Here is a 26,588-nt window from a genome sequence, read left to right on the forward strand (position 1 = left end):
GATTCAAACACGAGTTTTGAGCAGTGTAGAGTAGCGCTTGTTGTTTGTCATTTCTCCGATCACAAATGCAGACATTGGTTTTATGTTTACGCGGCGCGGAACAATGCAACGCGCAAAAAGACAGTATAAGTCATTAGAATCCGTAATTATGTCCCCACTGCATGCAACAAATGCCTCGTTTATAATGGGTTTTAATGTTTTTGAATCGTTGCTCTGGGACACGGCATTAACAGTACAAAATAATGTTCTTTTTAGCAACATCATATGACCCCTTTAAACTAGTTTAACTCACTGAGTCATTTGTGTTCATCGCTGAATTCAAGCGCTTCACACTGGATCTCTCAGCACTGTTTAGTGCTCGCGTGATCGAATAAACGCATCTGCTCTAGTGAGCTCACGCCGCGAGGTAGTTTGAACTTTGATCCGAGCGGATAAACGGTCCAAGTGGCGCACTTCAAATGAGTCGCGCTGTTTCGTTCCCCTTTTGGCGCATAAACATTATATCGAACTCTTCATATTGTTTTATCGAGAAATTACATCGCGATAATTATCGTTATCGAATTATCGCCCAGCCCTATTAAATATACAGTATATGAGAGATAATTTTGTTTGCATCCCATCACATTTAATTGTATTATAGATATTGGCATTACCTTGGACATTAGCTATAAAACATTTGTCAGCAGTCATCCATTATAATGACTACTACTGTCATATTTAAGACATACGAAGTATTGAAATAATACTGCTAATGTTAAATAATAAAAACAAAAACTTAAAATAGCCCTTTATAAATGACTTTCACGTTTCCACAATCATAAACTAATGATCATAATGTTATTGCACTTTGAATGTGTAAGATATGATAAGTGTTGTCCAACAGACATTGTACCAGCCTAAATATATCTCTTTACAGCAGATTTTCTTGTTTAAGAAGGTGATTGGCATTTGTCTGTCTATAAATAGTGCTATGTATATAATCAGATTACTGTTCCTCTTACCATTTTCACTCTGAGCGTTACCAAACAGATAGGTTAGCTTCTCTTCATTCACCCTGCCCTGTGTCCTTATGATAACACCCAATCAGGCATTCACACCTCAGGCCTCAAAGTATATTTGACTTGGTTTTTACCCTCTTTTCCAGGACAGTTTACCCTCTCCACTGCAAAGCTCGGCTGTTCAGAACCTGTGTTTTCTGTTAGAGATGAGTAAACAACTCTGACTAGAGAAAGGAACCAATATAATTCTAGCTGATAGACCTTTAATTTTGTTCCAGGGATAAATTGCCAGTCCCTTTTGCCACAGTATCACTTTCAGTCCGCTTAAGATCTTTGTAAAGTGTGGAGATTATTTGGCTGCTGAGTTCCCAGGCTCACTTACTTGAAAATGTGTATGTTTCTCAGTTTGACAGAAATGAAGTGGAGCACATCTACCAGTGGCTCAGTCCAGCTCCTCTTAAACATGCAAGTGTAGTTCAGATCTTGGCATAAGAAAAAACAATGTCTCTACGCTATTAAACACTCACCAATAACTGCCCACAGCTTGGGTCCAAGACAAAAACTGATTTGTTCAAAAGCTTCTATCTCTGACCAGTAGTTCACCCATGGGTTTGAATCAAACTTTATTGCTATGATGCACTGGGCAAAATACAGGGTTGGTCTTTATGAAGAACATTTTGATATAACTTTTTTCATTTTTAGAGAGGGTTTTATAGGATAGTATTAAAATGTTACTTGAGCTAGACCAATCCAATTCCAGAAGCCCTGTAATTCTTTTTGTGCTTTGAATCCCAGGGTATTAGTTTCTGTCTTGTCTCTTCATACCCTTTGAAAGTCTTAACTGTAAGTCTGAGTTTGCATTTGTCATTTGTCATATGTGGTTTCTCCACAGAGCTCTGTCTGTAATCTCTTCTATGGCATAGGCTGAAGGAACATAAAGGAGTATAAAGGTCACAGGCCCCTCACACATGCTCTGTGAACCCTGCCGTAGCATAATAAATCATGAGCCAAGCTGTTTCCACTTCCTGTAATTTTCTGACTGTGTACCACCCAGTTCAACTTCACGCTTCAGTGTTTAGGGATATACAAAGATTTAAGTGACATACTGATTGTGATTTTCAGTGGAATGTTTCACCCTGCATTCATCTTGTGTCCTCTATTAAATTTGTTCAGTCAGTAGTGTTGGTGACATTATGAAATTCACACAACCTTGTTCTAAATAGTTCACTATTCTTGTATTATTGTGTTGGCTGAGCTGAGAAATAGAGTTGTTGTGCATCATTGTGTTCTGAACAAAAACTCAAAACTCTTAGTGACCTTTTTATAGGTGCAAACAGTGGAGAGGAAACTGGCTGTGATGTGTGTTTATTTATTTATTTATTTTTCTGTTGAAAGACTTGAGTAGTGATATGAACAGACAGGTTCATGATTTATATTTTGTGTTGATGAATGTTCATAAAATTAGGACTTGAACATAGACATTTCTGTTGCCTCAAACTAGTTCCAAAAGTGGTGGTAAGACGTGATTAATTTGTTGTTTTTAAAATAAATTAATACTCTTTATTCAGCAAGGGCACATTCAGTTGATCAAAAGTGGCAGCAAAATTGTATTTCTTCTTACCAACCCCAAATTGTTGAACGATGTGTGCTATCAAAGTCCTTTTAAGACAAGTCATGTCACTCGGCGGCCATCTTTGAAACTCCTCTCTTGCAAGTGCAACTCCTATCTCTTTGAATGGGGAAACATCAAATTCTACAAAACTGTACACTAAGCTTACGATTAAATTTCATATTTGAAATCACCAAAGAAATCTGACAACAGCTGTGTCATAAATGTTGTTACTTTTGCTCAAATACCGTTATAAAAAGCATATTTTTCAGGCTAGATCAGCCAGTGCGCATGCACAGTCCTAAGAGCACGTCTCAGAACGCTGACTGTTTCTATAGCAACCGGGACTTCTAACAGCAGCTGCAGTGATGCGCTGACTTTACCGATTAGCAATTGGCTCTTTCATTCAGAAGGCGGGGCTTCCTGCGATTGAGCAGCCATATTGAGCGTTGCATTTTTCCACATTCAAAACTATACGAGTGACACGTCTTGGGTATTCTATAGTCTTTGGTGCTATGCTGTTTGGTGACCTCACAATGTGGTCCAAGGCTGAATCTGAGATACTGAAGATCATTTATTCCGAATACCAAAATACCACATTTCGAGGACGAGAATCCATAAAACACATTATTAGACTGTTTCCCAAGGCTGCATGATCTGCATGATATATTTAAAAATCACAATTAAGCATAGCGATTTAATTCAATAATTATATGCGATGCAGTTCTAATACAGTATATGCGCTTTAATTATTTACATGCGTGTAGGTTAAGTACATGAGTCACACAGCGGCTCCGTTCACAGTAGTTCCACAGGAACTGTTATCATTTAAATGTGTGGAGCGTCTCAAACTCCGTCTCTGCATGTTGTTGTGAGTTTGGGTTTATTATAACTAGTGGTCGACCTATATTGTTTTTTTGACAGCCGATGCCGATATCTTGGAAAGCAGGGAGGCCGATGGCCGAAATAATTGTATTTATTTTAATTAATATTTAAGAAATTTGAAATCATTTGAAAATTGACCCCTTTAAACTAGTTTAACTCACTGAGTCATTTGTGTTCATCGCTGAATTCAAGCGCTTCACACTGGATCTCTCAGCACTGTTTAGTGCTCGCGTGATCGAATAAACGCATCTGCTCTAGTGAGCTCACGCCGCGAGGTAGTTTGAACTTTGATCCGAGCGGATAAACGGTCCAAGTGGCGCACTTCAAATGAGTCGCGCTGTTTCGTTCCCCTTTTGGCGCATAAACATTATATCGAACTCTTCATATTGTTTTATCGAGAAATTACATCGCGATAATTATCGTTATCGAATTATCGCCCAGCCCTATTAAATATACAGTATATGAGAGATAATTTTGTTTGCATCCCATCACATTTAATTGTATTATAGATATTGGCATTACCTTGGACATTAGCTATAAAACATTTGTCAGCAGTCATCCATTATAATGACTACTACTGTCATATTTAAGACATACGAAGTATTGAAATAATACTGCTAATGTTAAATAATAAAAACAAAAACTTAAAATAGCCCTTTATAAATGACTTTCACGTTTCCACAATCATAAACTAATGATCATAATGTTATTGCACTTTGAATGTGTAAGATATGATAAGTGTTGTCCAACAGACATTGTACCAGCCTAAATATATCTCTTTACAGCAGATTTTCTTGTTTAAGAAGGTGATTGGCATTTGTCTGTCTATAAATAGTGCTATGTATATAATCAGATTACTGTTCCTCTTACCATTTTCACTCTGAGCGTTACCAAACAGATAGGTTAGCTTCTCTTCATTCACCCTGCCCTGTGTCCTTATGATAACACCCAATCAGGCATTCACACCTCAGGCCTCAAAGTATATTTGACTTGGTTTTTACCCTCTTTTCCAGGACAGTTTACCCTCTCCACTGCAAAGCTCGGCTGTTCAGAACCTGTGTTTTCTGTTAGAGATGAGTAAACAACTCTGACTAGAGAAAGGAACCAATATAATTCTAGCTGATAGACCTTTAATTTTGTTCCAGGGATAAATTGCCAGTCCCTTTTGCCACAGTATCACTTTCAGTCCGCTTAAGATCTTTGTAAAGTGTGGAGATTATTTGGCTGCTGAGTTCCCAGGCTCACTTACTTGAAAATGTGTATGTTTCTCAGTTTGACAGAAATGAAGTGGAGCACATCTACCAGTGGCTCAGTCCAGCTCCTCTTAAACATGCAAGTGTAGTTCAGATCTTGGCATAAGAAAAAACAATGTCTCTACGCTATTAAACACTCACCAATAACTGCCCACAGCTTGGGTCCAAGACAAAAACTGATTTGTTCAAAAGCTTCTATCTCTGACCAGTAGTTCACCCATGGGTTTGAATCAAACTTTATTGCTATGATGCACTGGGCAAAATACAGGGTTGGTCTTTATGAAGAACATTTTGATATAACTTTTTTCATTTTTAGAGAGGGTTTTATAGGATAGTATTAAAATGTTACTTGAGCTAGACCAATCCAATTCCAGAAGCCCTGTAATTCTTTTTGTGCTTTGAATCCCAGGGTATTAGTTTCTGTCTTGTCTCTTCATACCCTTTGAAAGTCTTAACTGTAAGTCTGAGTTTGCATTTGTCATTTGTCATATGTGGTTTCTCCACAGAGCTCTGTCTGTAATCTCTTCTATGGCATAGGCTGAAGGAACATAAAGGAGTATAAAGGTCACAGGCCCCTCACACATGCTCTGTGAACCCTGCCGTAGCATAATAAATCATGAGCCAAGCTGTTTCCACTTCCTGTAATTTTCTGACTGTGTACCACCCAGTTCAACTTCACGCTTCAGTGTTTAGGGATATACAAAGATTTAAGTGACATACTGATTGTGATTTTCAGTGGAATGTTTCACCCTGCATTCATCTTGTGTCCTCTATTAAATTTGTTCAGTCAGTAGTGTTGGTGACATTATGAAATTCACACAACCTTGTTCTAAATAGTTCACTATTCTTGTATTATTGTGTTGGCTGAGCTGAGAAATAGAGTTGTTGTGCATCATTGTGTTCTGAACAAAAACTCAAAACTCTTAGTGACCTTTTTATAGGTGCAAACAGTGGAGAGGAAACTGGCTGTGATGTGTGTTTATTTATTTATTTATTTTTCTGTTGAAAGACTTGAGTAGTGATATGAACAGACAGGTTCATGATTTATATTTTGTGTTGATGAATGTTCATAAAATTAGGACTTGAACATAGACATTTCTGTTGCCTCAAACTAGTTCCAAAAGTGGTGGTAAGACGTGATTAATTTGTTGTTTTTAAAATAAATTAATACTCTTTATTCAGCAAGGGCACATTCAGTTGATCAAAAGTGGCAGCAAAATTGTATTTCTTCTTACCAACCCCAAATTGTTGAACGATGTGTGCTATCAAAGTCCTTTTAAGACAAGTCATGTCACTCGGCGGCCATCTTTGAAACTCCTCTCTTGCAAGTGCAACTCCTATCTCTTTGAATGGGGAAACATCAAATTCTACAAAACTGTACACTAAGCTTACGATTAAATTTCATATTTGAAATCACCAAAGAAATCTGACAACAGCTGTGTCATAAATGTTGTTACTTTTGCTCAAATACCGTTATAAAAAGCATATTTTTCAGGCTAGATCAGCCAGTGCGCATGCACAGTCCTAAGAGCACGTCTCAGAACGCTGACTGTTTCTATAGCAACCGGGACTTCTAACAGCAGCTGCAGTGATGCAGCTTTACCGATTAGTGATTGCCGATTAGCTTTCATTCAGAAGGCGGGGCATCCTGCGGTTGAGCGGCCATATTAAGCGTTGGATTTTTCCCCGTTCAAACTATACGAGTGACACGTCTTGGGTATTCTATAGTCTTTGGTGCTATGCTGTTTGGTGACCTCACAATGTGGTCCAAGGCTGAATCTGAGATACTGAAGATCATTTATTCCGAATACTCCCTGATGGATTTTTCAAAGATTATAGGGCTGTCACGATTCGTCGATTTTATTAGGCTATTCGATTTTTTTTAAATCCTCGACTTCATTTTGCTCGCGTCAACTAACCGACAAAATACCAGAAGTGGCGCATTTCGAGGACGAGAATCCATAAAACACATTATTAGACTGTTTCCCAAGGCTGCATGATATATTAAACCCATTTAAAAATCACAATTAAGCATAGCGATTTAATTCAATAATTATATGCGATGCAGTTCTAATACAGTATATGCGCTTTAATTATTTACATGCGTGTAGGTTAAGTACATGTGTCACACAGCGGCTCCGTTCACAGTAGTTCCACAGGAACTGTTATCATTTACATGTGTGGAGCGTCTCAAACTCCATCTCTGCATGTTGTTGTGAGTTTGGGTTTATTATAACGTATGAACAGACGCAACCTAGGAAGGTGATAACAAGTGATCATGGCTTTAATGCTTGAGCAAACCTGATGCACTTCATAATATAATACTGTGAACACAAGCACAGTGAATTATACTGCTGAATTGACAATATGCGCGTATGCCCTGAATAAAATGCATTACATATCAGGCACCGCTCCTGCTCCCAGCACTGAATGCGCCAGTGACGACTCTGTCACATCCAATCTATAATATCTCACAAATGTGTGCGGTGATGCCCAGCTCGCCGCAGCACAAATGTCCTGAATAGAAACTCCTCTGAACATCGCCCAGGACGGTGCCATTCCACGCGTGGAGTGGGCGCGAAGTCGAGGTGGAGGTGATAAATTTGCATCCTTATAACACATTACGATCGCGTCTACCACCCAGTGAGAAAGCCGCTGACATGAAACAGGACTTCCTCGATAATTGTCAGCCCAAGAGACAAAGAGCTGATTACTCCTTCGTAACAGTCTCGTCTTCTGCACATAAACACTCAAAGAGCGCACCGGGCATAAACAGTGTAACCGCTCTTCCTCTGATGAAGAAAAAGGCGGTGGAAAGAACGCTAGCAATTCCACAGATTTGTTTGTTCCTGTTGTGTCCCTGACCTTAGGAACAAATGTCGGGTTAGTCCTTAGCGTAACTTTCGATCCATCCAATGCAAACTGCATATAGGAAGGATGTACTGACAAAGCGTGTAATTCACTTATGCGCTTTGCTGTAGTGAGAGCGATCAACAAAGCCGTCTTTAAAGAAAGACGCCTCAAATCAATGCCCTCTAATGGTTCAAACGGAGACTGTGAAAGCGCATCCAGAACCACCGTTAAGTCCCAGGACGGGATCAGGGATTTAGTGACCGGACGGAGCCGTCTTGCTCCCCTCATAAACCGACAAATCAAGGGGTGCTGACCTATCGTTCCCGAATCCAGCCCCACATGACATGCTGAAATAGCTGAAAGATAGACCTTTACAGTCGAAAAGGCTCTACCTTTATCCAATAGTTCTTGCATAAAGCAAAGAACATCCGATACAGAGCATAAAAACGAAGTAATATGCCTCTCTGCACACCATCGCTCAAACACTCTCCATTTGTGACCATACAGAGAGCGTGTGGAGGCTGCCCTCGCACTCTGTATTGTGTCAATCACGTTAGAGGGTAACCCGATGGCATTTAAATTCATCCTCTCACGGGCCAAGCCCACAGCGCTACTTTGTGGGGTGCAGGATGAAATATCTCCCCGTTTGCCTGAGAAAGAAGGTCCCTGTGCAACGGGAGAGGCCAGGGTTGATCGTATAGAAGTGGAATTATTTCCGCTATCCACAGTTTTCCCGGCTTTGAAACTCGGTGGTTTTACAGCAAATTGGAGTCTGTAACCATTCTCTATTGTGGATAGAATCCACGGAGATACTGCGCATGCGCGCCAGCTCTCTGCTCGCGCAGCGAGTGAGCTCCGCTCCCCTTCGCTCACTGGTGGTGCGGTGGCGCCCCCCAGTGGCGAAAAAGGGCATTGCAACTCCAGTGGGGACTCTTTTGGTTTCGTTTTCATAATTTTTATTGTTGTTTTTATATTCTTCCCCGCCCTTGGCCCTTGGCCTGGATGCGTGGGAGTTTCTTTTATTTTTACACCTTCTTTGCTCGTGTAAACATTCTCCTCTGCCCTCGACATTAACCCCGTGGGTGGAGGGAGGGGAATAGTTGCAGGGAGTACTCCGTGAACTTGTGGCACTGACCCTTGTACAACTGTGAGTGAACCTGCTGAACTGGCCCTTAAAACAACTGAACTTGGAACGTTTACCGTTAACAACTTTCTCCGTTTCCCCGGGGGCGGGAGAAAAGTGTTGAACTCTGAGGGGGGTGGAGCAGAAAACCCCAGGTGCTGCTTCCTGTCCCCCTGTGTTAAACAGTCCTGACCCTAGGTCGCTCGTCTCTTTTTGCCCCCTTGAGGGTTAGAAGGACGATGCTTTGCTGCAGCGGCCCTATGAAATCCGTTTTATTTCCAAATTTTCATTTTCTATACTCTGTTTTAATGGTTAAATCAAATTTTATTAATCAAAGAGCCTGTCTAATTAATTGTTTTACAGTTTTATCTACCAAATTCTGTTTTCCATTATTCTCTGGATTCCATTTTAATGGTTCCATTAAATTATAGATTTATCGGCCAACATATCGGTTATCGGCTTTCAAAAATACAGAATTATCGGTTATCGGTATCGGCCAAAATGTTCATATCTGTGCATCCCTAATTAGTAGACTAGAACACATGGATATTTTGTCATTCTTACACTATAATACTGAACTTTGATTTCAGCGATTTGGACTATGAGATGGACACTTGCTTCTTGCACTTTATGTTGCACTTTACTTGTATAGAGCAAATTTGTCCCATTTGCTTCTGATAAAACATCACTTCCCTGTCATTACATCTTGAACCTGAAAGCTATAAAGACCTGGTGCAGGACTGCTGGGACAAAGGCTGGCAGACATGGTTGTACCCAGTCGAGGTGGGATGCAGGGGCTTCCCAGCCCAGTCAGCCTGGAAGCTGATGACAGACGTTGGACTGAGGGGGACTGAGAGAAAGAAGGCAGTGCGAAGACTGGGGGAGGAAGCAGAGAGAGCCTCTTGTTGGATTTGGAGCAGGAGGGAGGAGTTGAGCAGGCAGCCAGGAGGGAGTGAGTAGTGGCTGGCCACCACTGCTGACCCGCCAACAGGAGAGTGTTATGGTTAAGGGTCGAAACACTTCAGGATCGTTGGTAACCATCTGATGACATAACCTCCTGGCTAAAGGCTCCAGTCATTGCAAAATGACTGAAGGAAAAGCATCCAAAGATGTATACCACTATGCTTCTCAGCTATGGTTCACTGGCTGACTCTAGTTCCAGGTAACAGGGCTAAAGATGAGCGGGCAAATTACTAATTTTTTTAAAAAGCAAAGTGCCAAGTTGCCATGGAAACAAGGCTAAAACGGGACAGTTGTCCATTAGTCCATAGATATAAGTGTCCTTGTCTCTTAAAGGCCAATTCACACCGCACAGACAAATGCCAACAAACAAGTTGGCTCAAGTTTGCTGTTGGATGTAGAATTTTATGAAAAATAACTATCATGTTCACACTGCCCCAACAAACACCAACAAACTTCGAGTCACAGAGAGTCAAGTAACACCGTATCTTCACCGGACGTGTCAGTTGTCGCATCACGCCGCATCCAGTGAAGACAACGTCACTGATTATAATCAATAGAACCTCTATTGTATTTTGTCGCGTCGCGCTGTTTGCGTCTGGTGTAGATGGTGTAAGTCTGACTGGGGAAGAAACTGATGATCCTGTAACCACAATCAAAATTTTACTGTTATTAATGTCTTTGCGTGTCATTCTTCGCCTAAAAAGATGGCAAATAAAAAGAAAGAGGCCATGGGTGAAGCACGCTTTAAGTGAAATATGCGCATCGTCATGGCAATGGTTCGTGGCCACGTCAGATTATGCCAGAGTTTGTTGTAAAATCATTTCACACTGCTCAGACATTCCACAACCCAACAAACGCAGATTAAGCATGTTCAGTCGGGTTAAAAACAACTCCGACCAACGCCAAAAGGGGCAACACACTGTTGGTGTTTGTTGCCGTTTGTCTGTGCAGTGTGAATTGGCCTTAAGACATGTGAAACGATGTCGTTCAAGCCAACCTTGAAACAAGCTGTACATTTAAATAATTTGACAGTGTTGTTGTTTTTCTTCTTGTCTTGTACACTCAACATATTATCTTCTAAAGTTTGTGAGCTGCCTACATACATAGACACTATTTCAAGGCATTATAGGCTGACAGCAGCTCAAAAAACTTTAAGGTCTCTTTTAGGATTTGTGGACATCATCTGTCAGCAAACGAATGCTGCACTTCACATCTTTTTGAGGTTAGGACGCTTTGACTGAAAAACTGCTGTTAAAGTGCTTGATCACAAAGCCAATCACAAAGCTCTGAAGGAGCTCTATGGCATTTAGTTATAAGCCTGTGACACGTGACTCAATAATCGTGATTAGATTGTGGTAAGAAAAGTAGTCAAATAGGATAGATGCTCAGCAATGCAGCTGTGTGAAGGTCAGTTCTGTTAAGTGACTTCACAGAGTTTTAACAGAATTTTGGTACTGATGTTTGACTGGTTGTCAATGTTCTGATATAGTGAGATTCTTGTGTGAAAGTAGCTAATTATGCATTGACTAGTTCATGTAGCATCTATCTATAAAATGTACTCTCAAAATTCAATTGTGAGTCCTAAAAATGTCAGGAAGTCACTAGAATATCTAATATATCTTCATAAGCGCACTGTCTAACCTTAACCATATTTAGCGCTCCAAACAGGACTGATAACTGTGCCAACCTACTAAACCGTGAAGGTAACTGCTGGCATGAAATCATGTAATCAAGCAGTTCATTGAACCTTTTTTTCAGTCTGCACAGTGCATTGAATCGAATATAAAGGGCTAAAGAGAGAGGAACGCTGGGGAAAAAAAAAAAGAGTTTGCCTTGAGAGTGAGGTAGATAGGAGAGTTGGGGAGGTGGAGCACTAATGTGTGTGGAATTGGAATGAGTGTTGGAGCGTTCTGCTCTGCTGAGGCAGTACTGCTCCTGATTTATTCTCTCTCTCTCTCTCTCTCTCTCTCAATTTCAATTTCAATTTAAGAGTGCTTTATTGGCATGACAAAAATTATACATTTGTATTGCCAAAGCAATTGCAGCTGGACTGCTTACAAATAGTACACATGTATTAACAGAAAGAAAAATAATAATAATAATAATAGTAATAGTAATAATAATAATAATATATAAAAAGTATTAAGCATGTAGTGCAAAATGAATTACTAATGTATGTAAGTATATAAACTAGAAATAAATATAAAATAAGGGATTAGACATATTTACAGAAGCAAAATATACATGTAAGTAATATAATACAGTAATTTGGCATAATATAATCTACATGTGCTAGAAACATCAGATCAGGGCAGATTGAGAGTTTTCTCTTCTATGGTGACAGGCAGACACATATTGAGCAGCAAACACACAGCAGTTCTTGTGTTCTCCTAACAGATACGGCAGTTTCTCCTGGTTTGAAAGAGTTTTAAATGTCTGATGGATCAGCTGTATTTTATCATAGAACACTGTCCGTATATCTGTGTATTTGGGGCATTCTGTTAGGAAGTGCAGTTCTGTTTCCATCTGATTCAGGTCACAGTGTGAACACAATCTCTGTTCCGGTGGCAGCCATGTTTTTCTGTGTCTGTCTGTCTCTATCATCAGCTTGTGTCCGCTGAGTCTGTATCTGGTCAACTTCTCTTATCTGAGAAAAGTTTCTTATCTCTCTCTCTCTCTCTCTCTCTCTCTCTCTCTCTCTCTCTCTCTCTCCACAGCAAGATGAGAGGAGGATTTTATCACTGCTGTACAGGTGGACAAACAGTCTGCACTGATACTCCCAGCCAATATACACACACACTCTTTTTCAGCCTTCCTCCCATTCACTCTCTGCCAATTGTGCAGTTTGTTTCTGGCCTTGTTTTTGATTTCTTTTATTACCGTTTTATCTCACAACCTGAGCATCTGTTAAGAATAGAAAAGTGTCATCTTGCGATTAGGGCTGCATGATTAATCGAATGTGATTGTCGTGCGCATTTTGTTAAAAAAGCCGGTTCTGTAATCAGCAGGAAATCATCATCACGTGCTTTCTGCGATAGTGTTTTATGATTAAAGCTGTGCAACAGCTGCAAACCATCAGGTCAGGTGTTTCTCAGCTTCTGTCAAAATTCATTCATTAGAAGATGAACAGAACCTGTTTGCTGAGAAAGCGGCCCTGCTGTTTACTTTTTATTTGTTGTGTTTCTTAGGAAAGACACTGATTTTTCTCTTGAAATGAGACTTGGTGGATGGCAGAATGCCATGCGGAAATTTCATTTCTTCTGCTTCTAAAATGTCTCAGCCATTGAGAAGTGTGAAGTGTTGATAGTGTTGCAAATGTGCGTGATTTGTTCTTCTGTGATGGTCAAATATTTTGTAGTATTTTTTTTGTTAAAGGGATAGTTCTCCATAAAATTAAAATTCAGTCTTCTTTTACTTGCCCTCTTGTGGGACACAAAAGGAGAACACTGAAGGATGTTAAAGGTGCTCTTTTTCTGTACAATCAAAGCAATAGTGGCCATGAGCTGTCAAGCTCTAAAACAGACAAAAACATTTTTTTCCATAGACTCATGCACTGTATTATTCTTAAGGTGCAGCCACATTGTCTATTGTCAGTAGTGTAGCAATGTATGAAGTACAGCTTCACATCAAACTAAGCAGCTTTCTGTTTGTCAATGCGGTACAATGCAGTGAAATCTTTCACTCTCACACAGAATTCCAGATTGTGTAGATTCCTGTTGAAATGACTGGTTTTCACCCATGAAAATTCGTCAAACAATAAATGTGTCTGAAGCCATACAGTAGGAACAGATTGAAACTCTTGAAAACTGAGAAACTCTTGACTGGGTTTGGAACCAAATGAGGTTTGGTACCAGGATTTTCATTTTTGGTTGCAGTACCCTTTTAACTAGTAGCCTCTGGCCGATGGAATTATAATTAACATTAAAGCATTTTTCTGAACTTGATGTATTCTCAGTGTGCTCTGGTAAGCTTTTGAAAGCAGTTGAGAAACATTTGAGAAGAAAAAAAATGTAATGCTTCTCGATAGAACATGCAGCATTACAGAGCTCTGAGCCAACTCTTGAACACTAGATTGCAGGAATAATTGCCCTGTGACTAGTGGTCGACAAGTGTGCATTTGTATCCTGCATGATTGCGTGTTCTCTGCTTGACGGTCGATCCGTGCGAATGTAATGCGGACAGGTGGAGAGTTCAGCTTCACTAGAGATGCGCGATCGACAAACTTTAAACTCGTGATTTCAAATTATGCTGCGCTTTATGCATTTGCCCACTGCCATATTCATGTCATTTCCACTGTGTGCTGTATGTAAAATGAGTGTTACCTTGGCTTTATTTGGAAAAAATATGATTCCCAAATCCCAATACTGAGAATACTGAGTGCCCTGTTGGTTACAGTGTTTACTTCCTTTTTTTTATTATATTTTTTATTAAATATTTATTTATTTGTGAAAAATACTTTGTCATTTAAAGTAGGGCTGGGTATCGATTCAGATGTTCCAATTTGATTCGGTTTCGATTTTCGATTCGATATTCGATTTTGATTCGATTTTTGATTTCGATTATCGATTCGATTTGACTATATGAATGAATATAGATTTAATACAAATCCTATATTTATAAAAAATGAACAGTGAACATAAGAGCCACAAACCTGTATATTAAACACTTTTTATTTTAGGTACACTTGGGTACAATAAAATTTTGGTCCCCATTGACTTCCATATATTTCAATATATGGAATATATTTCAGTAAGTCAATAGGGCCCATCAACTGTTTGGTTTACCCATATTCTTCAAAATATCTTCATTTGTGTTCAACAGAAGAAAGAAATTCATACATGATGCAGCTGTGGAGAAAATTCTTTCAGCTGGGACACTGGTCCCTGGAACACAAAGATATCGTTTTGCCTGGAGGGACAAAAGTGGGTACACTCCTTCATGCTTACACCACCACTTAAGTGGATCTTCTGAGAGAGGTATAGGTGTAACTTCTCTGTATTTGACAACTTCTTCCCGTGCCCTGTCTGCAGCAGTAGCACTGACTACTTTAGCCACTGGTGCATAGGCTGCCCCAAGCAGATCCAACAGCGCACAGAATTCTTTTGACCTCTTTGGTGGGGCTGGGGAGGGGTCACCTTCACCAAGGGATTTTTGCTCCTGTACAGGTGCACTGCCTCCATTACCAGCACTATCAGATCCTTGCTGCTGATAGATAGTTAAAAACAAGGAAAATATAAATTTAAATTGTATTTGAATTTAATGTTGCCCATCTCCACCATACAGAAATTTTATTATTTTACTTTAATTTATTATATTTATATGCAGTTAATAAATATTGGTTTGTTTACATTTTCAGTTTTAAAACTTTATGCAACATACATCATGTGCCTTAACTTGCTCCAGAGTGACCATCTCACTGATCAATGTTGTAAATGTGTCCTCGCGTTCCTCTTCAGAGATGAAAGGAAGAGTCTTGAAACGAGGGTCCAGGGCAGGTACAACATGCAGCTTCTCTTTTAGATTTGCATATCTTTAAAGATTAGACAATCACATTTAAATTGCATTATGGCATCAACATACACAAACGTACAATTAACAAGAATGTAATCTGTTGTAACATTCACACAAATTTTACATTTTATAGATAGTACTAGCTGTTTTTGTAAACATACCTAAACTTCAAGTTGTCATGCACGGCAGATTTGAGTTCCTTAATGACAGTCCAATCACTGGCAGTCGAGCGCATCTCATCAAGGAGCTGTGCGTGCAATGGTGCAATAATAGAGAGAGTAGCGGTGTTCTCTCCAGACATCACCAGAGTTGCACTTTTCATCGGCTGAAGAGCTTTCACGATGTCCTCTGCCACAGTTATATCTGCCTCTGTCAAAGTGCAAAGATCCTTTTCGCTCCGACAGACTTCAGGAGAAAGAAGTGCAGCTGAGATTGCCGGTTGCTGCTCCAAAAATCTGTCGAGCATGTCCAGCGTGCTGTTTCACCTGGTCATCACGTCAATTTTAAGTTTGCGACAGGGCAAGTTCAGTAGCATTTGTTTTTCTTTGAAAACTTTGTTAGCGTTAGCGCTCCTGTGAAAGAATGTCACTATGCGCCTAACTCGACCTAGCAACCGAGAGATGGCCAGAAGTTTCAGCGCAGCTTGCGATGCCAGATTTATTGTGTGAGCAAAGCAGCCAATATGAAGCAGCGCCATCATCTCCACGGCACGTATCATGTTAGTAGCGTTGTCGGTCACAATGACCGGGTCTTAGACTTCAGGAGAAAGAAGTGCAGCTGAGATTGCCGGTTGCTGCTCCAAAAATCTGTCGAGCATGTCCAGCGCGCTGTTCCACCTGGTCACCACGTCAATTTTAAGTTTGCGACAGGGCAAGTTAAGTAGAATTAGTTTTTCTTTGAAAACTTTGTTAGCGTTAGCGCTCCTGTGAAAGAATGTCACTATGCGCCTAACTCGACCTAGCAACCGAGAGATGGCCAGAAGTTTCAGCGCAGCTTGCGATGCCAGATTTATTGTGTGAGCAAAGCAGCCAATATGAAGCAGCGCCATCATCTCCACGGCACGTATCATGTTAGTAGCGTTGTCGGTCACAATGACCGGGTCTTTCTTAGTGAGTCTTCCAATGCCTCTGAAAGCAATGCACATATATTTGCCCCTGTGTGACTAGCCTGCATAGCTCTGGTGTGCAACACATTTGAAAGTAATAAGATTAACGTAAATCTTATGTTCAATGTTTGCGGAAATAAAAATGGAAAAAAATAGATTCGTGGCCTTTGACAATCGATATTGAATAGACCACATTTTAAAAAACAATATATCGAAAAATCGATTTTTTTGCCCAGCCCTAATCTAAAGTATAAGGTGACATTCAATTTTTGTTGTACAGAGGCATAAATCGGTTCAGACCGTCTCCAGGATTGACCCATCAGTGCTGATGGCCCTCTTGCACAGCCGTTATTCTGTTCTCAGAGTAAAAGGAACCGCTCTATTCAAGCCATTTTGGTGCTTGAGGCTTATTGTTATAGCAGACATGGTTGAAGCCCAGGGGAGGTAGAGTTAAGGATGATTTATACTTCTGCGTCGGACCTACGCCGTAGCCTTTCCGCCCTGAAGAAAAGCCAAGAACAGTGGTGTTTGTGGATATTGGCCATTCAGGCTACCAGGTCTCTGTGTGTGCCTTTAATAAAGGCAAGCTTAAGGTGTGTGCCGATGACAGTTATACCCTCAAAAGTGATCTTGACTGTTATGTGGAATAGGGATGTAACGGTATGAAAATTATCACGATTATAGTGACCAAAATTATCACCGTTATCGGTATTATCACTGATAATATCGGTATTGTTAAAATGTGCTGGAGATGTTAAAAAAGAACCGACACATAAATCGCTTCACCAAGTTTTATATTTAAAAATCAACAAACAACAAATAAAATGACTTTTTGTTTGCATAATCACTAAAACAGTAACATTACCAATGATGTTCGGATTTTAAATAACTTGACTGAAAACAGTTTAATAGCATGTTGAAATATCTAATGTAAATGTTCAAATAAAGCTTTTAAAAAGTTAAATAAAAAGGTAAACCTCACATTTCAAAATGTCAAAATGATAATTGATTAATAAAAGATTATATGTATTTTATCTGCTACATCGAATTTTATCTTGATTTATCGTCAAACCGGTAATCGTTACATCCCTACCATGGCAGATCAACATTGTTTGTCGCGGACAACTAGTGATGTATAATGCTATGTAGTATAATAAATGATAAGATACTTGTTCTTTGCTTTGTTTTATTTTATATAAGAAGGTGTAACATTAAAATCTATTAAAGTGCACATAAACACACACAAAACTCAAGTACATTTGGAGGGAGGGGTTCTGCTGTTAGATTTTTGGAGAGATGCACGTCAGGCTACGGCGTAGGGTGTGCGTCCATGCGTAGGCTACGGCGTAGGTTTGACGCAAAAGTATAAATCAGCCTTTAGATTCAAAACAGGAAAAGGTTGGTTCTCTGTAGGTTGTGTTGACTGATGGAAAGCCAGTGTCAAAGTTCTTCCTCTGAAAATACTCACCCAGTCACCCAGAGGTTGGAGTGTCTTATTAGTCATATTGTCTTATAGGCTCTTTTATACACTGTCAGACTACATTGCCTTTTCCAAAATAAACAGAGTATATAACTGTCATCATCCTGTCAAGATTTCAGGCTTGTGAAGTAAAGGGACTAGAAAAGCTGTTCGTGAGATGAAATGTATGGATCGCTGTGGGTAACAACTGTTGTTGGAGCAGATACTATAGAGTTGTGACGAAGTAAACGCTCCCTGCTAAGGTCAGGCTATTCTTAACATAAATGCTACTGTGCCAGGAAGTTGCTTTTTGAGTCTGAGGAAGGATGGGAGGGAAAAACCATAAACTGTACTTTCCCACAATAGAAGTGGAAAATATAAGTGCCCTCATGCACATATGACAGTAGTTCGTTTTTTTTTCCTCTATGTTCTCTGCTCCGCTTATTAATGTAGGTTATGACAGTATAAAGCCAGCTTCACACATAAGCCACACATATTCATATTCATGCCCATATTTACAGATGGTAGTATTCATACTACATTTGTTTAGCCTATTTTGCTGTGCTTTATAGTATTTTTTTTTTAATGATATTATATATTATTATAAATTTTTTCACACACATAAATGCAGTTTATTTTTTATAATTATTATCTTTACCAAATCAAGTTATTTTTACAAAAAAATGCAAAAGCAGATGGAAAATTATACAGTAATTATAATCATACAAGAGGCTCCAAGACAGCAATAAATTCATAATCACTTTTGCTGGGCAATGGCATTGCCGGCCAAATACTGCTGATTGAGTTGTAGTTGTAGTTGTAGTTTGCCATTTTTTTCCAATCGTGGCCGGATCCCGGTAATTATTTTATAATTTATGGCTGTTTTAAGGGTAAATTTAGCCTATTTTGCTGTGCTTTATAGTATTTTTTTTTTTTAATGATATTATATATTATTATACATTTTTTCACACACATAAATGCAGTTTATGTTTTATAATTATTATCTTTACCAAATCAAGTTATTTTTACAAAAAAATGCAAAAGCAGATGGAAAATTATACAGTAATTATAATCATACAAGAGGCTCCAAGACAGCAATAAATTCATAATCACTTTTGCTGGGCAATGGCATTGCCGGCCAAATACTGCTGATTGAGTTGTAGTTGTAGTTGTAGTTTGCCATTTTTTTCCAATCGTGGCCGGATCCCGGTAATTATTTTATAATTTATGGCTGTTTTAAGGGTAAATTCAGTGTGACGAACTGGAATTCCACATTCTTTTTTTGTTCGTTTGTTTGTTTGTTTTTGGCACTACGTGTTGCCCATCCCTGTCATGGTGCCCTGGGCATGTGTCCAGTCTCCCATCTGGTTAAAACAGCTCCCATAGAGCCACAGATGTATTACGCAGCAGAAACTCTGTCGGTTTGAAAGCTCAGTGCCCTGCTGTAATGCTGATTTGCTTACACGCTGCAGACACAGGATGTGTGAAACGGGCCTAAGCCTTGTAATTTACGGATAATGAGTCATGTTGCAGCTCAAAGTGTAATTCCAGCAGTCACAGAGGTTTATGCCCACTCTGTCACCACAGTTTGCCTGTCAAGCTTCTGCACCAAATCTTGTGTTCAGTAATGGCTAGTCAGATCACAATCTGTCCCTGAGTTTCATCTGTCTTTCTCTCTCTTCCTTCTTTTATTCTGTAGGTCAGAATGGGAAACCCCTGAGCAAGTACATTCGACATTACGAAGGCCTGTCCTACGACACAGACGTCTTGCACAGCAAGCACCAGAGGGCTAAGAGAGCTCTGTCTCACCAGGACCAGTTCCTGCACCTGGACTTCCACGCTCACGGCAGGTCAGCCAAGCCTTCTTTTCTGCTCAACTGTTGAATATGTTAATACTCGTCCTCTGAGCATTTATGAGGGGAAACGAGCTTCACAGATCTTGCGTTCTGTATGTTTTTTTTTTCTTTAGGATTGACCCTGGATTGTTCTACCTGAGGTTACACTTTTCACAGAGCAATACAGAATGATAGAGACCCCCAGTGATTCAGCGCTCCAGGCAATGCGGAAACAAATTGATCAGGCTTAGATCTTTGGGGTCTGGCAAGCAGCCCGCTGACATAATGCTTCCCGTTTCTGTGGTTTGTGAGCATGTCTTTAGCATCGTTCTGTTCTTGGATGGTACAACTGGTGCCATATAATTGCACCTGAGGCAGTGTAGTAATATGCCCAGTCAAGATTTACACAGGATATGATTTGCTCCATTCTGATAACAGACACTGTCTGACAGCTTTATGACATTATATCTCAGTAGTAAATTAACAGTTCATTGCTCTCATTGTAGTAACTTTAATATAGCTGCCAGCTTTTTACTCTACATTCTCCTCTATATTTAATCTACAGATTTCATCTGACACAAACCTATTTTGTAGTCTTTATTTCACTACAGGGATTTTAGAAAGATACATTTTTTTAGTCTCTGATGAAGGAGAGAAACTGATGAAATTGCACTGGGTCTTCATGAAAGAATTATTGCAGGTTTGATACAAGTTCACCTCTGCAGCATCTGTAGCATGATGTCGATTACCACAGAAAATACTTTCAACTCGTACCTCAGTTTAAATAAAAATTATTAACATGTACAGCCTCTCCCCATGAAAGCCTTTTGTGCATATTTATCATAAGGTTTAAAAGCAGAAATGGAAAGCTTGTATTTTTGTTAACATTCTTACATGAATTATTCATTTGAAAAATAACTTGATCTGTACAGTTTTTTACAGTCCAAAGGGTTGCTCATACTGACAGCAATTTGCAGCAGCAAAGTGATGGGATATTATTCATTTTTAACAAGAGTTGGCGCTTTTCGTTGACACAAGCAAAAGATACCCATGGCAAAGAAACAAAGTTGAGCAGAGCTTAACGTTATGCAAATGACCAGCGACACATTCATTTTAACATTTATTTGCTGCATTTTAAACATGCCCCAATGGGCTTCCATTGTAAGTGCATTACTGTGAAAACATTTTTCCTTTGTTTTTAGAAACCAAGGCATGTGTCTTTTTTAGCAACTTTTTACAGATGCCTTTCAACAAAGCTTTAAATTAAATAACAAGCATACAAACTAATTGTCTTGTTTTATTAGGCCATGCAAGAGACTGTGATGATACTGCGCAAATCCATTTTGCCTTAGTTTATCTCAACCTCCTTTTTGTCGGCAGTAGTGTTCCCTTCTGACCCTGCTATATGAAAACAAGGACCAAAGGACAGGAAGACCTGAGCCTGCTAAGCCCAATGACATAATCTTTCCTACGATGAGACGGATCTGTCTGTGTGTTCCTGTGATTGAATGTTGAAAGCTAGTTGACAGCTCCCTCATATTGAGCGTTTGGTTTGGACTTGTTCTTTGAGTTAGTAGACATCTTAGGCAACATTTGTTTGGATGATATTGTAAATCTGTTTTCAAGAATGCATGTGTGTCAAGAAAAGAGTAAGCACAGAACAAAAATTACTGCTCAAGTGCAGATTACCATACTGTACAAACTGTACAAACACACATGTGCATAAGCACTAGTGTATTCCTTTTGCGCACCAAAACACACATCCTGCCTGCATGTGTGTGAAAGAGTGTTCAGCAGCAGCCTAAAAATAACATCCCAAGTGTTCTTTTATTTTCACTCTTTCTCTCTCTGTGTCTTCACATGAAGTGAGACTAAAGGAAGACAGCAGCTTACAAAGGCAGTGCTGTTATCAGTGAGTGAGTATGCCACAATGGATTCTACATCAAATAGTCATTGTGGACATTAGAAAAAGTGGATGACACTAAGTGAAAACTGTCCAAATGTTGTGCGATCCGATTACTTAAACCATATTCGGATCTAGTCAGAAATCCATGTGACTACATCATATATTTAGTGCAAAGACTCTTCTTAAACGTGTAAATACCAGGTGTAAATAGCAATCCATCTCATATGGATCATCATAGATGGACGTTAATATCAGGTGTAAACAAGGGTCCTTGTTTGCAGGAGTTCACAGGGCTCTTTCTCTCTTTGGACTTCAAAGGTCCCTTTTGAAGCCATTGTACTCAAACATGATGAAGGTCATCTATTGTGAAAGGGGTTCTGGGAGGCCAAAGTGTGAGTCAAGTTGATGTTTAGGTGCCTAACAGGATCTCTTGAGTGTGGCACAGCATATGAAGTGGCCATTTGTCACATGTGATGGAGTGTTTTTCTTTAAATCCATTATTCATGAATCAGCCTTATTATGTTTGGATGCTGAATTTAATTATGTAATAAGGTTAAAGTGCTCATTGAATGATGCTGTATATATTCATTTGTCTGTAAGTGCTACATGAGAATGTCTGATAACTTAAAGTGAAAGAAAATTGCACTTATAATTAATTTGAAGATGTGTTACTGAGAAGATTAATTATCCAAGGGTGGAGAATCTTTTGCATTTAATAAACCTTGCTTATGAGCAGACAGACTTCATGAAATGTAAATAAGCTGCCCTTAGATCAGTTGCCTTCATATTAATATTTTAGGGTACTACTCTTTTATTGTTTCTGAAATCAAATTGGCAAATTTATTTTAGGGATGCCCCAATTTTAAAAGTCTGGCTGACACTGTTGCCAATATTAAAGCCTTGAAAATAATGTTTTTAAAGCTTACAATGAATCTAAGCTTCACAACACTATAATGTACAGTATTAAAATGGTTGTTCATTTTGAGCTTTGCTAAGATTACATTTAGCAGGGTTATTAAATTATTAGTGTTTTTAAAGTTTAAGTATGTGGTAGATGATCGCAAATACAATCTGAATGTTTATTTATAGTGATAAGATTAAGCCCCCCTCCTCATCGCTTTTAAGACTCACTCAAAAAGGAAAACACCGTGGCAGGTGTCGATTTAAAAGTATGCACATTCCTACTTTATTTGCAAAGGAAATTAATCTCCAATCCTCCTTCTATAGCCTAGTTTCAGGTAGTTATTCGAATGCTAGAAAACAGCTGCTTTTCCGAGTAAAAACCGCCAAATAACTTAGTTACTTTATGATATGTAATATTCAGAGGGTGGGGAGATGGGGGATTCCCCCGCACTATATCCCTGTTGAAAAAACCAGCATATGCTGGTTAGGTATGTTTTGACGCTGGGATGCTGGTTTAAGCTGGTCCTTTCCTTCTTCTATAGCCTAGTTTCAGGTAGTTATTCGAATGCTAGAAAACAGCTGCTTTTCCGAGTAAAAACCGCCAAATAACTTAGTTACTTCATGATACGTAATATTCGGAGGGTGGGGAGATTCCCCCACACTATATGTCTCTGCATTAATTCATTCATTCATTCCCAGTGAATAGGAGTGTCTCCCACCTGGGTGACTCTACTCCAATAATAGACCATGCAAAACATACACAAAAAAACTATTTTAATTAAATAAGTAAATAAACAAAATAATAATAATAATCTTTAAAATATTGCCAAGTAACGTTGCAAATAGGGGTATGCCGGTATCAAATTTTCATGTTGCGATTAATTGCTAATGCTTTTATTATGGTATACGGTATTATCACGATATTTAAATTTTGTTTAAAAAAAAAGTGCTGTCATAATACAGTATAACAGGTTTAATAACTTTTTTCTTATAACAAAAATAACTGAACATTTATTCTCATCCACGCTTGTTTATGTCAGAGTGCTTGTTTATGTCAGAGTGCGCAAGCGTCTTTCACGCAGCATACAGTGGTGTTGTGCATTTTGACCAGTTGATGGGAAAAGTGTTCTTAAAATGCATTCACAATTCTGAATAATTTGTAATATATAATTATTCACGGTATTTAGAAGTGCCCATGATAACAATATCGTGCATAACCATTACCGTGATATATCGCATTACCGAATACCGGCACATGTCTAGTTGCAAACAACAATAAAATCAGAAAAGGACTTTAATTGTAAGCGACACAAGTATACGGAAAATATACAGTTATGATGTTTTTTTTCATATGATTTAGTCAATTTTCTGCAATTGAGATCTGACAGCAACAGCGCATTTTTTCTGCTTGGGCGAGCGCTTTGCGGACAGCTTCCTCGCGCATGAAATCTCCCGCAGACCAGCAAATCACTGAGAACGCGCTATAATCCTGAAGAGTCATAGCAATAGAGCAGAGGCGAGAAAGCTGAGGAGAATCCGCTCGCCCGGAAGCAACCGTAACTGACTTAGATTTACAGAAAATTACCGTTGTTTTCAAATAAATAATTTTACATGCTTATTCCCAACACTTTATTAAACTTTGTCACATCTCAAATGACAAGGGATCGACTTATAATCATGTTTACAGTGGTGTGAAAAAGTGTTGGCCCCCTTCCTGATTTCCAACTGATTTAGATTTACAGAAAATTACCGTTGTTTTCAAATAAGTAATTTTACATGCTTATTCCCAACACTTTATTAAGCTTTAAGTCACATCTCAAATGACAAGGGATCAATTTATAATCATGTTTATATTAATTAGCCCGTGAAATCATTCTCTCAGACGGCCTGGGTATGCGGCGCATTCGCAGTTTATATGGACGGAACGCCACTGACATACACACACACACACACATTATATGTTATTATTTTATGATTTATAATAGAATATATAAATTATATAAAGGAATATATTCAGTTTTAAACTATTAAAATAGAAAACCTTTTTACTGTATTTGTTACCTTATATGTTATTATTTTATGATTTATAATAGAATATATAAATTATATAAAGGAATATATTCAATTTTAAACTATTAAAATAGAAAACCTTTTTACTGTATTTGTTACCAAATAAATGCAGCCTTGGTGAAGATAAGAGATTTATTTCAAAAACATTAACAATTGTAACTGACTCCATAGTATTTAACCGTAGTGTATATCCATTATCAACCAATACCAATCATCAGTACGATACAGATATATTGTGGATCCCTAAGCTATTTATCACAAAATACAAGAGTCACGTGATATACACAACCTTCTACTTTCCTGCATACACAGATTCCCTATATGAACTCCAGTGTAACACATTTTATTTATATATATTTTTTTATGTGTGTCTCAGGAGGGTTTTGTTCAGTAGGGACTATACTCTCTGGCCCAAATAGTCCTCTATCCCATCTCTTGAAAAGAGCCAGTGTGTTGTATTTAACTGCTGGATAGTTTGCATAAAACAAGCCTTGGTGTTTGGGGTGGTGTGCCTGAAAACAGTTGTCTGTGGCTGAAAGCAGTGTATTGTTTGAAAGAGAGCAGTGCAGTGCAGTGCAGCGCAGCGCAGCAAGTGTGTGTGTGTGGGGGTACATTTACTGTGTTTTGCCTATTGGGATTAGCGGTTTAAGCCGCAGTGGAGCATCATGCCAGAGGTGGAACAGAATGAGCCCTGGAGCTAATCTCTCCAAGGTGAGTCCACAGCCGCACTCATTCCCCTCCGCAGAAGCAGAGAGGCTTACGAGTGAATGAATATTTAACAATGCAGGAGATTCATGAGTTGAAGTGATGTCATAGTCAGAACGAGCAGTGTATTTGCATTACATTGCCGTACATTAGCAGTCACTTTCCTATCCAAGGTGACTTGGAGTACATCATCTATGGCACAGTCCCTCTGGAGTAACCCAGACTCAAGTGTCTAGCTCAAAGGCACAATGGATATAGAATCCCAGTTATTCATGAATGAGGGTTTGGACTGGTAACTTTATGATGGCATACTGAAGTAAGACAGCTGCCCATAACTTCCCCAAGGCCTTTAGGTATTGGCAAGGCTTAGGAAAACAAAAAGCTTAGGCTGGCTATGTCATCTCTCAGTTGATTAAAAAAAAGTCTCCAAATAAACAAAGCTGAACTGAGAGTTTGTGATTTAACCTCTAGGGAAGTAACTGTATACATCAGTGTCAAAGTAACAGGAAGGTAGAGGAGGTTAGCTTGTCATTTTTATGAATGTTTTTCAGCTTTTCAGCTCACATCAGTTTGATCTTATGGGAAACCTGTGATTTGCATTTTTTGCTGCTTTGGTCTCATAAACAGTGGTTACTTTGACTGTTAAATACATACAAATAGGGCTGAACGATTTTGGAAAATAATCTAATTGCGATTTTTTTTTTTTTACCAAGATTGCGATTTAATATGCAATTATTTTTTTAAAGCTCTTTATGTTCTGTATTATTCAACAAAGACAAGCTATGAATCATTGTATAGTATGACCAACACACTATTAGATAGATTAAACATAAATGTTCTTTTCTGTAGGCCAGGCCTATATGTTACGATGAAATTAGGTGATGCATGAATTGATATGAATGACATTTTTATTTAACAACTACAATCACAGTATATTGACTGATTTGTTGAATTTCCAACATTGTAAGCATGTAATAATTATGACAACATAAAGCACTGACAATAAGCCTGGTGTAAACATCAATATGAAAGTCAGTAACAAATCACACAGTAGATTGCAGAAATATAAAAACACATCTGTTGCTTTACCACACTACTTTAGGTAATTCAAAGTCACTGTAATAAACATATGTAAACATGTGGACTGCACTTTTTAAACACTGTCTGTTAACTTTAGACCAGTGGTTCTCAAACTTTTTTGGTCGCGCCCCCCTTTAAACCTATTAAAAAAATCTGCCCCCCTTTCCCGAATCCCCATTCCACCTCAGACTACCAAATAATTTCACTAAACATTATGAAAAATTTATGCTTTTTTAATAGAAAAAAACCTAAAGGGAAAAAAAACACCTGCATCACATGAAACATTGAAAAATAGCATAGAGAATAACTGTTATTATTATTATTATTATT

At 38.8% G+C, this 26,588-nt stretch overlaps 1 protein-coding gene and 1 long non-coding RNA gene across 3 annotated transcripts in view; both read left to right on the plus strand.

The window, feature by feature from the left end:
- The window catches only part of LOC107670745 (uncharacterized), a 16,040-nt gene extending 3,827 nt beyond the window's left edge, over positions 1–12,213 (plus strand). The window contains exons 2-3 of the long non-coding RNA XR_001632115.1: positions 9,645–9,650; positions 12,109–12,213. This is a non-coding gene — a long non-coding RNA (uncharacterized LOC107670745). The remainder of the gene's footprint in view (positions 1–9,644; positions 9,651–12,108) is intronic.
- The window catches only part of LOC107670741 (disintegrin and metalloproteinase domain-containing protein 10-like), an 82,633-nt gene that overhangs the window by 6,932 nt on the left and 49,113 nt on the right, over positions 1–26,588 (plus strand). For both annotated transcript variants that reach the window (XM_016463463.1, XM_016463464.1), the window contains exon 2: positions 19,459–19,609. In XM_016463463.1, the coding sequence (XP_016318949.1) occupies positions 19,459–19,609 (151 nt within the window). The remainder of the gene's footprint in view (positions 1–19,458; positions 19,610–26,588) is intronic.

Source organism: Sinocyclocheilus anshuiensis, unplaced genomic scaffold (assembly GCF_001515605.1).
Source record: "Sinocyclocheilus anshuiensis isolate Anshui unplaced genomic scaffold, SAMN03320099.WGS_v1.1 scaffold816, whole genome shotgun sequence".
Lineage (NCBI taxonomy): Eukaryota > Metazoa > Chordata > Actinopteri > Cypriniformes > Cyprinidae > Sinocyclocheilus > Sinocyclocheilus anshuiensis.